We start from the raw sequence: 12,924 nt of genomic DNA, 5'->3' as shown, positions 1-12,924 counted from the left end.
CACCTTGCCGAGTAAAACGTATAAAGATCCGTTGGATGTATGCAAACTCCAGCCATATGCGGACAATGCACATTTTAAAAACCCTTGGTTTACAGTTCTATGGTCTGGAATTTTAACATTAATTAAATAAAATAGGGTATACAAATGTCCATATTCTCCTAGCTATAATTGACAAGAAACAGGCATCTAATAAAACGTAACGCACTTACGTTTCTTACGTTTACATCCCTGTGTAGTTTCCATGTATCAAATGTATAGTTACTATGTAGAATTTTGGATATTTTGTTTGACCTTTTTTGCTTAAATTATATTTTATAAACAAATCCAATAAAAAAAGAGTTCTGAAAAGTAGCCAAACTTGTACAAAATTTATTGATTAAATGGATAAAATTATTTGTTTTGTGATGAGGGTGCTAACTAGCTAGTAATACTAAACCGAATATAAAAATCGAGGAATATCATCTTGTCGTGTCCGTCAATATATTTACGGTATATTTTGATAATGACAAGGTATATTTCGGTATATTTCTGAGGGTCAGGCGGTATATTTTATAAAGTTACACTAAAAATTTTCAAATGCAAACTCCGTGCGTGCTCCTCCAGCTCCCCTTTGTTTGACCTTAACGCGTCAAAACGGCGTTCCCAAGCCCCCAACTGGTTCTTCGATCACTCTGTAGCTGCGCCAAGAAGATGTCGGTCAAAGCCAAAATCGGTCCAAGCATTCTGAATGCCGATCTCGCAAACTTGGCTGCGGAGTCCCAGAAGTTACTGGACAATGGGGCCGACTACCTGCACCTGGACGTGATGGATGGAAACTTTGTTCCGAACCTCACCTTTGGTCATCCTATGGTCAAGAGCTTGCGCAACAAGATCAAGGTAATTTGGCATTATTTTCGCTGAACTAGACGAGATATCAACTTACCCGTGTAAACCCACAGACCGCGTTCTTTGAGACGCACATGATGGTCCAGAATCCGGAGCAATGGATATCACCCATGGCCGATGCGGGCGTTAACCTCTACACGTTCCACATTGAGCCAGTGGACGATGTGGGCAAGGTTAGTCGCCTGGTGCAGGAGGCCGGAATGCAGGTGGGATTGGCCATCAAGCCGGGCACCAAGGTCAGTTGAGGTTATGTTGATGATTCCAAACAAACGCTGTCACACATGTTTCCCCCACTACGACATATGTTAACAGGTGGAGGATTTGGAGAAGTACATCAGCATAGCCGATGTAGTGCTGGTTATGACCGTCGAGCCCGGCTTCGGGGGACAATCTTTTATGGCCGACATGATGCCCAAGGTGGAATGGCTGCGCCAAAACTATCCCAATCTGGATATCGAAGTGGACGGCGGTGTGGGCCCAAAGACAATTGAATGCTGTGCCAAGTCGGGAGCCAACATGATTGTCTCGGGCACAGCCGTGGTGGGCGCCACCGATCAGCGACAAGTCATCAAGGAAATGCGAGAAGTTGTACAGAGCTACATCAAGTGAAGCTGCATTTATCTATACTAAGTACTTATTAGGCATAGAGTGTAAAGAAAAAGACATGGGCAAAAATATATGTTTTTATACATTTATTTTCTAACATTTATATATATATAGTATGTATGTATGTGTGTAGGTATATATCATGTATGTATATATGTATGACATTTTGCTTTTAGCATTTAGTTGGTTATACGTTACGTGTTTGTGTGTATTATATGTAGTTACATTTAGGATTCTGCACTATTCCAGTTATTGTATGGCCGGGTCCCAAATGACCGCCGCTTTGTCAAAGTCAAAGTTATTGTCGATTTTTTGTCCAAAATAAATGTTCAACAATTTCACGGATTCCCTACAAAATTTGAATGTAAAACTTTTCATAAATTCTCAATGCTTCTTCCAATGCGCTGCGCTCGACCAGCTCAAAGGAAAAAATTCAGTTTTGTATTTTATTGTCAATGTTTGATCTTGTAAATTCCTCACAAAGTTCCATCTGTGCATAAATAACAAGTGCTTCTGCTTTAGCTTCTCATCAATTTATCATCATTAAACATATATTGTATATATGTATGCATGCATGTACATACATACTCGTATATTCTGATATTCTGAAACTTGCGTGTATGTATGTGTGTTTGTATACTTTATCTTTGCATTCGTGACACATGTAAATTCAACTAGTTTGTTAATCAGCTTCCTGGATTTTATTTTATTTTTGTTTTGCTATTTAATTTTTAATTTTGCTACATTTTCATTCAAAGTTTCGCTACAGTTTCTTGGTTTTCTTTATATGTATTTTAGCTTTTGTCATGTTTCAGTGTCATGGAGCAATTCAACTAGGATTCTGGGGCTTGTGCGGGCTCCCTATGCGTGGGATTGTTTGTTGTGATTGTAGGCATATTGTACTTAGTATTTATCTATTCGGCTAATTCATGCCGGGCCCCCCTGTCAGTCGGGAAGACCCTCGCATGTAACTTATTTCACTCAATTTCACTTGACGACAATGCTAAGCATTTTTACATTTACACAATATTGATGTAATTTTTGTTTTTATTTTTTAGACTAAGTGTACATAAAGCTAAGCGTTTTGATAGTAGCCTGGAGCATGCCTCTAGCATGGGTGTATAAAAATAGCATCCGGATGGATGGATCCGAACTGCAAAATGAATATCAGTAAGATCGAGAAACTAAATTGGAAGAGTTGAAACAAAAAGTGCATATATTTTGGTATATAATGCAGGAAATCGAAATAAGCATAATACTCGTATATGTATATCGTTATATGTATATATTGTCATTGATATATCTTTATCTTATCTGTTGCTCATGTCAGCTTATTCTACAAAAGCCACAGATTCTTTTGTGTATACATATAAACTAAGCTTTTCCACTTTGGGTAATATGCGTGTATGTATGTATAAATTTAGACACCATCACATCTGCTTACAAGCTACAGCTACAATATGTATATATATATATATGTAGAATATATATATTCCGTTATATGTATATTTCTTGTATATATTTCAGTTACATAATGGTTTTTATATTTTTCTCTGTGCATGTTCCTCTTAAACATGCTGTTGTGCCTTGTGTAATATGCGCTCATAACCCACCCCATTAAAACTAGTAATACCTTTTTTCCACTTGTAAACTGATTGTACAAAACATGCATGTATATAACATATGTATATACTGTATGTATACTATATTGTATATATATATATATATGTATGTATGTATGTATATAGGCCAACTAGAGCTATGAGTAATCGGTTATACGTTAGCATTTCTTGTCTGAAGAAGCATTTAATCAAGTTTGAGCTAGAAATCATAGATTTAAATAATGGAGCACATAAAATCCTAGCTCCAAATCCCATTGAAAACAGTATCCAAAGCTGTACCATTTTTTGAAGCTCAACTTTGTCTGTGTTGTTTGCTGTGTGTGTGTGTCGTGTGTTGTGTGGTGTGTATTCTGTCAGCTGAAACAACCAATTTTGAGTCTTCAGTTACGCATATTATACATTAAATTTTCTTAATTTTTTGTTCTCATTTTCAGTTAGCAAAATAGTTGTACCTTAGTGTGTCTACTAGGTGCTACGCTACGCCTAAGGTAAGCGTGGCATAGGTTCAGGTTCGTGGCATAGAATGAATGAGTGACAAAAAAATGTAAGGAAAATCATGGTGATAGTCTTTGTTGGGGCACATGCGAAACAAAATGATTCGATATGTAAATAGGTCTAAATATTTAGTTACATACTCGTGTTTAGTATGCTTATTATCTATTGTTATTCACTTCACCGTGTGGTGTGAATAGTAAATAACACAAGCACATACATATATTGATTACTACTTCAATATCGTTCATCATAGTGTATAGACGATTCGTATTCTAGATACATATATTAGATGTGTGTACGGTATGTGTGTATGTATGTATGTATGTATGTATTTATGTTCTGAACTCTTCCTTGTGACATTTCTTTTTGTTCTTTCGTGTTTTTAAAGCTGAAACCCACGCATTATATGTAGTTAGTATTTTCATTACTTACAGGCTAGATGCAATCATTTGCTTATTGTGCATTTGTTGTTATCTTTATTGTCAACAGCACGTTTGTTTTTGTTTTACCTTGCAGATTCATTGGTATAGGACCAGCTCTTGGAAGAAGATTCTCTGCAACGTCTGAGGAACACCTGTAGATCAGGTGCTTTAGATGAGCAACAAGTTTCCGCTTGTTTAGTTTTAGTTACATCATTTTCCTACAGGACTTTTAACTTATTTTCCGTTCTAGTTTTTAACACATAATAGTTTTTTATCTACTACTATATGTATGTTTTATATGTATATGTATATACTCGTACTTTTGTATTTTTTTTTGCGGCAATCATACATTTTTGTCGGGGGATTAATAAAATGTTTTGCTTGCCGTTTTTTTCTTAACTTATTTATGTAGGTATATAAAGGCTTCCGTTTACAGGACCTTTCAACACGAAATTCAGCTATTAAATTGATTTATTGTCCGGGACGACTTGGGATATTTAGACACATTTACCAATCGGTTAAGTTAGGGTATACTACATATATATCTGTGTCTATATATGCATGTACATATGTATATCGTTTATCTTCGTTTTTCGTGTAAATATATAAATCGGTTATTCAATATTTATTGACATACAGTTCCGCGTTTTTTTTCCAGTTTGGTTTGGATTATCTTCGGTTTTGCTTTGGTTGCTCTTTTGTTTTGGGGTCATAGAAATCTCTTTGTAAAAAAATTGACAAATAAATTCGGCAAATTGACACATGATTATGTTGCCCAAATCAGTTTTTGGGCTAGCTCGATCCGCGTCGAGATCCCCCAAAATACCGTAAGTTCAGTAGCAAAATATATCCTATCCGTCCGTCACTCACTGCCACTCGTCACAAGTATTTCAAGTGTTTCCTGCGTCTGTCCTCTGATGTTTCTCCCATCCCATCATATACATTACGTCTGAGTTTAGTCATGGGTCATGACCTTGCCGTGGGTGTAATAATAGGGCTTCCCGTTCCGCATGGGATCCGTGGATATTTTGGAGAGCATGTCAGGGCCGCCCGGATGCAAATCGTACTTGTTGACGCGCTCCTCGGCGATGGGTCGCGCATGCTTTTGCATCTGCTCCTGGATCCAGGGTACATACTGCACCACATTCGCGTAGACGCCTGGCAGCTTTGGGTGGGCGCACATTATGCCCCACGACACAATACCGCCGACAAACCAGCGGTCCTTCTCCCCCGGATACGGACAGAGCAGCGGACCACCCGAGTCACCCTGCAAATAAGTTCACCTTTATCCGGACACAACTCGAGGCGGTGCGAAGCTGCGACTCACCTGACAGGCATCCTTGCCGCCATCATCGAAGCCGGCGCACACCATACCCTCCGAGACGGTCAGATTGTCGAGCCACTCATCGCACTGGTTGCGCGTGATGATGGGCACCTGCACCTCATTGACTATGAACTCGTAGGTTGACTTGGCTGTGGAGTAAACAGGAGAAATCAAAGCAAAACTTTCCAGTGGCTCGACTGGACAGGGAGAGGGGCTTTACTCACGGTCCTTTTCCTCGCGCTTGCCCCATCCGATGACGGTGCAGAGGGTGCCGGAGTGGAGATTCCTCACGCTAGGCGGCGGCAAGCAGACGGGCAGCAGATGCTCGTGGAAGGATACACGCGTGGCCAGCTGGAGGGAGGGAAATCGAATGGATTGATGGTTGCGAGACCTGTACCTGCAACCTACCTGGAAAAGAGCGATGTCGTTGTCGTGGGCAATAGCCATGTTGTACTGCGGATGGGGAATGACCGCCTTCACCTTGACCTTCTGGCCCGTGTATGTGAAGGAGTTGCGACGCGTCACACCCAGCTGTATGGTCCAGTCCTCCAGATCGATGACGGTGTAGCTGCAACAACAGGCGGGCAACACGCAGGACGCCAGTAAGAGTCGGAAATGGATCTGTAATGGCGATGCGATACTTACTTGCCCACGCAGTGGGAGGCGGTGAGCACCCACTGATCGGATATGAGGACGCCGGCGCAGTAGAAGATCTTCTCGGGCCCGCCCAGAATAGCGGCGAGGAAAGGGCCAGTTGCCGGGATTGGCCTGACTGCCGCCAATGATCCGCCTGGAGGGCTTGTGGCGTCCACGCTTCACCCTGCCGCACTCTGTGTGGGGGTGGAAAGTAGCCTGTCAGCCCTGATTCCTGCACTGGAGGACTGCTCCTCGACTCACCATAGTTGGAGCACGTGAGCTCGGCCATGGGATAATCCTCGGTCTTCTTGCAGTTGGCGAACTCCTGCATCAGGGTGGAGCGCCGCTTGGCGTACATCTTCCAGATGTCGGTGGAGACGTTCACCGAGGCCAGCAGCGGACGGTGGGTGCGCTGGGTCAGGACACTGGTGGCGTTCACAGCCGAGTAGCCAAGGATGGAGCACACGGCGCTGGGGGAGACGGCCCGATCCCAGTTCTTCACGCAGGCTGGCATCCACTGTCGCTGACCGATGCGGTAGACCTCCAGCACCCCGGCGCCCACGTCCCCATTCCGCTCACTAAGCCTTACTGCAAAGGCGATGGCAATAGTTCACGGGAAGGACTCAAAAGGAGACTCAAGGCCAATACTCACGGCAATTGCGCTCATCCTGGCCGTACGGACAGTCGATGATGCCATCGCAGATGTGCTTGGTGCCAATGCACTGGTTGTCCCCACAGTAGATCTCGTCCTGGCCGCACCGGTTGCAGTTACCCTCGTCCTTCTGGTCCATGCAATCCAGGTGGCCATCGCAAACGTATTCCATCGGCAGGCAACGGTTCTGGTCGCACTGGAAGCCATCGCATCTGGGATTCGAGGCCGCTATCATAACGTCACGCACCTCCTCCAGACCCACGCAGTCCTCGGAGCTGGGGAAGTCCTTGAAGAGCTTACAGTTCAGATACTCGGGCAGGCTCAGTCCAAACACATCGAAGAAGAAGCCGCATCGGCGCATTGTCTCTGTGCAGAGAGTCTTGCAGGGTGGCACTGTGGCACTATCGAATCAAGTGGAGTGGATTGATGGATTAATGGATTGCTCATCATGCTTCAGTCTTCAGTCCAACTTACCCACTCTGACCACACTTGGGCACGAAGAGCGTGCACAGGAACAGGGACACCAGCTCATAGCAGCGGACGTCTACCAGGGCCTCATACGAGTCCAGGTCCTGCGAGAGAGGGACCAGATTAATGGAATGGCAAGGAGCTAGCCCCATATTTACCACTTGCGTCTCCAGCTGGCCAAAGTGGCCGATGTAGTTGGGGAAGACCGTGTAGTTGTAGGGTATCTGGGGGCCCTGGCAGAAGCGCACGATGATGGGCAGACAGGTGCCGGGGGCGGGGTTCTTGCCAAAGCTCGAGTTCTCCTCCACATGGATGGTGTTGATGATGGTCTTGTTCACGAACTTGATGGTCGGATAGGCGTTGAAGTACGCGGCCAATCCCCCGGCAATGGCCAGCAGAGCGAAGGCGTTGATCAGAATCTGGAACAGGCGGAACTTCAAGCGTCCGTTGGTGATGTATGGATTCGAGCTCTTGCGTCGGTTGATGATCTGCAAAAGGCATTGATTAGCCAAAGGCTTCTACGGGAGATGCGTCAGATGCATCTACCTGATGCTGCAACGACATGGTGTGGGGTGCTCCATTCTGAAAGCGCACAATCGTCTGCAGGCTGCTGGGCGGAGCACTCGCCTTCTTCAGTGGCGAGTGCGTCTGCGGTGGCTCCAGCTCCTCGATGGGCTCGTGCTGCACTCCCTGGCGGCAGACAATCGGAGCCGGGGCTAGGAATCGGATGTCAGTTAGTTAGATCGCTATGGCTATGTGCCTGTCCCCTCACTTACCGCTGCACAGCCGCTTTGCCGACAAGGAGGGCAGAAGTGGGGCTTCCATGAGTTTCGAGTTGTAGCCGGGGCTGGACGTCTGGCTGAAGCTATCGCTGGAAATGTTGGAATCCTGGCGGAAATTCATCTTTCCCCGCGGCGGCGGCACTGCCGGCAGCGTGTGCTTGCTGAAGCGTGTGGATGCCATGTCCATTAGCGAAGTCTGCTGGCGCTGGGCCATGCCCGGGTTGTTGCTCTTGCGACCGCTCTGGCTCGACGATGCCAACGGCAGGAGCGGCACCTCCATCAGCTTGGAGTTGTAGCCGGGACTAGAGCTGATGGAGTAGCTGTCGCTGGACAGAGTTGAGTCCTGGCGCTGCTGCAGCTTCGGGTAGACAATCGGTGGCGGCTTGTTGCTTCTCAGTTTGTTGCGCACTGTCAAAGGCGGTGCCGCGTGCACCCTGGGAGCAATGTCCACGGAATCAAAAGAGCTGTTCATTCGCTGTGGCGGCTCCGGTGGCCCTGGACGTTTTTGGCTGATGCTTGGATGGCCAGCAGCTGCAGCTGGAGCTTGAGTGGGCGCGGGAAGCCATACCCAAGCCCAGCGACATGGATGACATGGTGCCGCTGGAGATGGTGCTGGAGCCAGCCGATGCGGCTGACGATGTGGACGCCGAGGCGGACACGCTGCTGGTTTCCTTATTGGACTCGCCCCCAGAGTTGTTGCTGTTGCTGCTCCCGCTGCAGGGAGGCGCAATCTTGACTGGTGGCTGCTTTCGGGCCGGCACCATCGGAAGCTTGTTGCTGTTGCTGCTGCTGCTGCTGCTGTTGACGACGATGTTGTTGTTGCTGGCCAACTCGACACCGAGGCCGAGACTGTTGGGACTGTTGTTGTTGAGCTTGTGCATGGCATCGTTGCGCTCCAGCCGGAACGTATCCTTGGCCAGGGGCGAGTCAATGGAAATGGACGTGGGCTTCTCATCGAGCGAGGACTGTGTGTCCACCGAGGAGAAGCGGCTGCGAAAGTCGGCGCTGGTCGAGCTGGAGGCAAAGCGCTCACTGTGTCCCCCCGAGGAGCCGTAGGCGGAGTCCACGGTGCTGCTGGAGGAGCGCTGGGCCCGCTTGGCCATGTGGCCCAGACCGGCGTAGCGACTGGCATGGTAGCCGGCGACCTTGACAGGTGTGGAGGTCAGCGACTCATCGAACACGGAGTTCTCCAGGCTCATGCGGTCGTCATCGGAAATACCATCGGCATCCGTATATCCGTGCGCCGGACGTGTGGCTAAGTCAACAAGGAGTGCTGATTGCAGCCCGGCTGCCTCTGTGGTCACGTTTGCTGGCTGCGGATAAACAAACACTGTGCCAATGGCGTGGGCGCCTTCCTGTCCTGCTGGGCTCGGCTGCGGCTGCCAGCCGGACTTGCCCCGCAGCATGCGACGCGGTATGGGCGGTGGTGGCGTGACTGGCGTGTCCACACGTACCAGCTGCTGCTGCTGCTTGGCCTTGGCGACTCCCATTGCCGCTGACTTGCCATATTTCAGGTCCTGCGACGACGACGGGCCATAGAAGCCATGTAAGAGGTTGAGGGAGAGACAGCAGAGGCTGGGTGAGAGTTTGTGTGTGTGTGTGTGTGTGTAGGTGAGTGTACACAAATAGCTATAGCTTGCCAAATAGCAATATTCCGCGAGCTGTGGCTCAGTCTAAGCTCATGAAGCCAAATCCCCTGGATGCCAGGCCGTGCAATCCAGTCCGGACGGACTAAGGGACAGGGCGGACTAAGCCGCTAAGCCGACTGCACAAAACCTGTCGCAGCCTCGTCGCGGATTCAGCACGAATGGAAAATAGCGGAAACGCGAAAAAAAGGGATTTGAGCCGTCCGCAGGATTTGTAAAAAGAGGACATTTTCCCGTCTGAGTTGCAGGTGAATGATGTCGATGATGACAATGTTATGTTATGGCAGATGGCTGGCAGGGGGGAAATTACTCGCATAAAAAATGCAGAGCCTGCAAAGCTGTATAGCCAGAGAGATGACACATCAGCTGTTTTCAAGCTGATCTTCTCTGGCTCTCAGATAGATGCTGTTGCCCTGTGCGTTGTACAACACTAAAGCCCTGAACTCTTGAATAAAAACGAACTTTCAACTGGCTTTTCTGGTTGTTGGACTTACCAGGATTTCATTGGCCGCGTGGGCCTGCTGCGACGGCTTCTGCATATCCTCGAGCATGGGGTAGTAGTGGGAGGAGTGGCGTCGCACGATGCTGCTGCTGCTGCTGCTGTTGCTGCTATGGCTGTTGCTGGGCAGTGGCAGCAGTGTGACGGACTTGCACTGCTCCTGCTGCTTGTCGTAAAAGTCCAGCAGGGAGTTCAGGGGTAGCGCTAGGCTGGAGGCACGCTCCGAGCTGCAATGGGAAAGGAAACTTGTTCTGTTGAGAACGGCGGCAGGATTGGAGGACGTGCGGGCACCTCCTTACCGCGAGCGACTGCGCTGGTCGTCGTCCGAGTGCGGATGCTGCTCCTGGGAGACGCTAAGGAATTGTTTATTCATGTCGGCTGCGTTTATGGCTTAATCTTTCAGGCTGAAATGGTAAACGGCATGGAATCGATTATCACAGTGCGTATGTGAGCCACATGCGAATCGGAAAAAAATAATTACAGTTGCAACTTTTGTGGTCTGCCTGCCATGCATATCCAAATCGAACTATTCACATTCCGACACACAAACATATTCGGCCTGGCCCTGGCGGTATGTGCAAGTCATGCATATGAATCTGTTACACAATCGACCCCATCACACACACACAGAATACAGACTGGGGAATACAGAGCAACTGGGATAGAAAAAGCCCGAGGGAGAGACGCGGACACGTGACAATAGATCCCACAATACGTACACACACACACACACACTTGTACGGGACGGAATGTATTGATGCCATCTGCATCATGCCACGCAATTTGGCCTTTTGTGTCTAATGGATGCCATTAGTTGGCTCACAACACAAAGAGCTGCCTGCCTCTTCCTCCGGGCTCACAAATTGGCTCACACAGTGGCACTGACTACTGTCTATGCTGTCCCCTGCACTCCCTTCATTGTTTTAGCCGAAGGGGAATGAAGTCATATTACATATGTATGTATGTATGTATGTTGTCTCTTGGGCTTTAAGGATGCGCGCTTCAAATGCCCCGAATTGGATCCACTGCAACTCCAAATGGCAGCCCGCATCCACCAATTGAGAGCATCGGAAACGGGAGTTCTCGGAATACCTTGATTGTCCTTTGACATGCCGGGCATAATGAAATATTGCCATATGTGTCTGCCTCTGCTTTATTGCATTTCGCAAAAATCGAATTTCCCTCTTTGAGGGCCCAGTCCACAGGCAAGCGTCCCTGCATGGCAATATTTCCATATTTGCTGTCGTTGAACCAGAAGGCAAACGCACAAACGGGTTCCAGGAGGAACAGCCACAGGTCACATCGATCGATCCCTGCCCACTGACTCTGCACGAGTCGAGTATGCAGTGCATACATATGTACATATGTATGTACCATAATCGGGGGGCTACAAACCTGGAAAAGAGTTTCGTCAATATCCAGTTGTGACCTACTTAAATCGGAGGCATTCCACAGAGTCCGATGCCAGAGCGAGCCAGTCAACAGGTGACGCATTGCCCGGAGGGTGTGCAAACACAGAGAACAATGAAAAAACACCCCCCAAAAACATTGCATACATCCTCCTGGCAGCTGCAGGCCACCCACTTAGTCGGGCAGAGCAGAGCAGAGCAAAGCCGAGCTGTCGGAGTTCATGATGTGTCAAGGACGAGTATTGACACTAATAGGATGCAATCAACCCGGGCAGGTGAGAAGGCGCCATCTCCATTTCCAACACCACCACCATCACCATCACCATCCCCACCTTCATGTCCATGCCCAAGACAGTGTCCATGTCCATGTCAGCGTCGTATTCCCGTGTCCTAGTGTGCATGTGCATGGGGCATGCTCTTCCAGAGAGAGTTTCTAACTAGATTCACATTTTTCTCTCTTGTATATATGTATATTTATACATACTAAACCATAAGTTGATAAGTTTTCCCCTGTTAAAATTAGGGTAATGGAAATGGTATAAAGTTAGGCCATGAAACTTTATTTATGGCCAGGAAGAACTTTTTTTTGCTGTGGAATTGGTTTATTGAATCAACTAAACCAACTGCTTAAATTAGAACAAAATTATAAAGTTAAATTCGATTCCGAGTAAAAAATGCAGAGTTTTAAATGTATTAAATGCCACATGAAAAACTGCTAATGGACAAATTGGATTATTTTTAATTGCTGAGTTATATTTTCTTACAAATATAATGGGTCATCATCTGCTATATACTATATGTAGTACATACGAGGTACATACATAGGCACATAGAAATCATCAGATGCGGTTTTCTTTTCAGTTCAAATACACATTTAAAACGTTCATTTATCAGGCGCTTCCTCAGTTTTTTAAGCAAATATGTAGACACACATGGATATGCATAGAAGTTGGCTATTACCACACACGCACACACACACACGGACACAACCAAAGTGTATATTTAATATAGTATATGTATATGGAGACAGGATAAATATACAAATTCTATTTGCTTGGCATTTGTATGCTGAACAGCAATTCCAAACTCATATGAACCATAAATTGTTTGCTTTTGTGTCGCCCAGCTCCCAAGCTCCCCAGCTCCCCTGCTCTCCTGTCCTTCCACTCTCCCGTTCCAGCCACAAAAAGTTTTCCAACGAATTTGCAACGCAAAAGCAATCAGGCTCAGGCTTGCCCAGGAAGGAAGGATGAATGGACGGACTGGGGGACATGGTGGCAGATGCTTTTAAATTACATTAGGGACGAGAACCTCACCTCCATTTCCATTCCCCACCATTTCTCAGAAATCTATCGCTGACCTTTGGGTTATTATCCAAATTGTTGGCGCATTTGCCAAGTGTCAGACTCTCGAATTCCACTCACAGATCAGAAATCTCAGTGATGTCAGATGGGACCAGCCTCAGCCCCAACCCCGCT

The 12,924-nt window shown here is 47.0% G+C and overlaps 2 protein-coding genes and 1 long non-coding RNA gene across 3 annotated transcripts; 1 reads left to right on the top strand and 2 right to left on the bottom strand.

The window, feature by feature from the left end:
- Positions 1 to 3: 3 nt before the first annotated feature.
- LOC111079949 lies at positions 4 to 375 on the bottom strand. Its single transcript, XR_005967739.1, has 2 exons — positions 210 to 375; positions 4 to 104 (listed from the first exon to the last, which is right to left on the bottom strand). It is a non-coding gene; the product is annotated as an uncharacterized LOC111079949 (long non-coding RNA).
- Positions 376 to 561: 186 nt separating this feature from the next.
- On the top strand, positions 562 to 1,580 carry LOC111079948 (ribulose-phosphate 3-epimerase). Its single transcript, XM_022375290.2, has 3 exons — positions 562 to 876; positions 939 to 1,121; positions 1,198 to 1,580. Exons 1-3 carry the CDS (start codon positions 691 to 693, stop codon positions 1,492 to 1,494), a joined length of 666 nt encoding a protein of 221 aa, XP_022230982.1. The 5' UTR covers positions 562 to 690; the 3' UTR covers positions 1,495 to 1,580.
- A 955-nt stretch (positions 1,581 to 2,535) lies between these two features.
- Positions 2,536 to 11,148, bottom strand: LOC111079947. The gene is given in 16 exon segments (XM_041593196.1): positions 2,536 to 5,297; positions 5,358 to 5,503; positions 5,579 to 5,705; positions 5,763 to 5,922; positions 6,000 to 6,103; positions 6,105 to 6,184; positions 6,252 to 6,578; positions 6,643 to 7,043; positions 7,117 to 7,214; positions 7,269 to 7,598; positions 7,657 to 7,826; positions 7,887 to 8,429; positions 8,461 to 9,409; positions 10,033 to 10,264; positions 10,337 to 10,427; positions 11,130 to 11,148. Coding segments are annotated over 16 exon segments (4,089 nt in total). The 3' UTR covers positions 2,536 to 4,985.
- Positions 11,149 to 12,924: the final 1,776 nt, after the last annotated feature.

Source organism: Drosophila obscura, unplaced genomic scaffold, assembly GCF_018151105.1.
Source record: "Drosophila obscura isolate BZ-5 IFL unplaced genomic scaffold, ASM1815110v1 contig_186, whole genome shotgun sequence".
NCBI classification, from domain to species: Eukaryota; Metazoa; Arthropoda; class Insecta; order Diptera; family Drosophilidae; genus Drosophila; species Drosophila obscura.
The sequence above is the reverse complement of the archived record's forward strand: the minus strand, read 5'-3'. Positions and strand labels throughout refer to the sequence as shown.

Excerpts from the sequence above, each read along its gene's own strand:
- LOC111079948 (XM_022375290.2), top strand. The coding sequence starts at position 691 with ATGTCGGTCAAAGCCAAAATCGGTCCAAGCATTCTGAATGCCGATCTC. Across the intron at positions 877-938 it reads GCTTGCGCAACAAGATCAAG|ACCGCGTTCTTTGAGACGCA; the intron begins GTAATTTGGCAT and ends GTAAACCCACAG. Across the intron at positions 1,122-1,197 it reads CCATCAAGCCGGGCACCAAG|GTGGAGGATTTGGAGAAGTA; the intron begins GTCAGTTGAGGT and ends ATATGTTAACAG.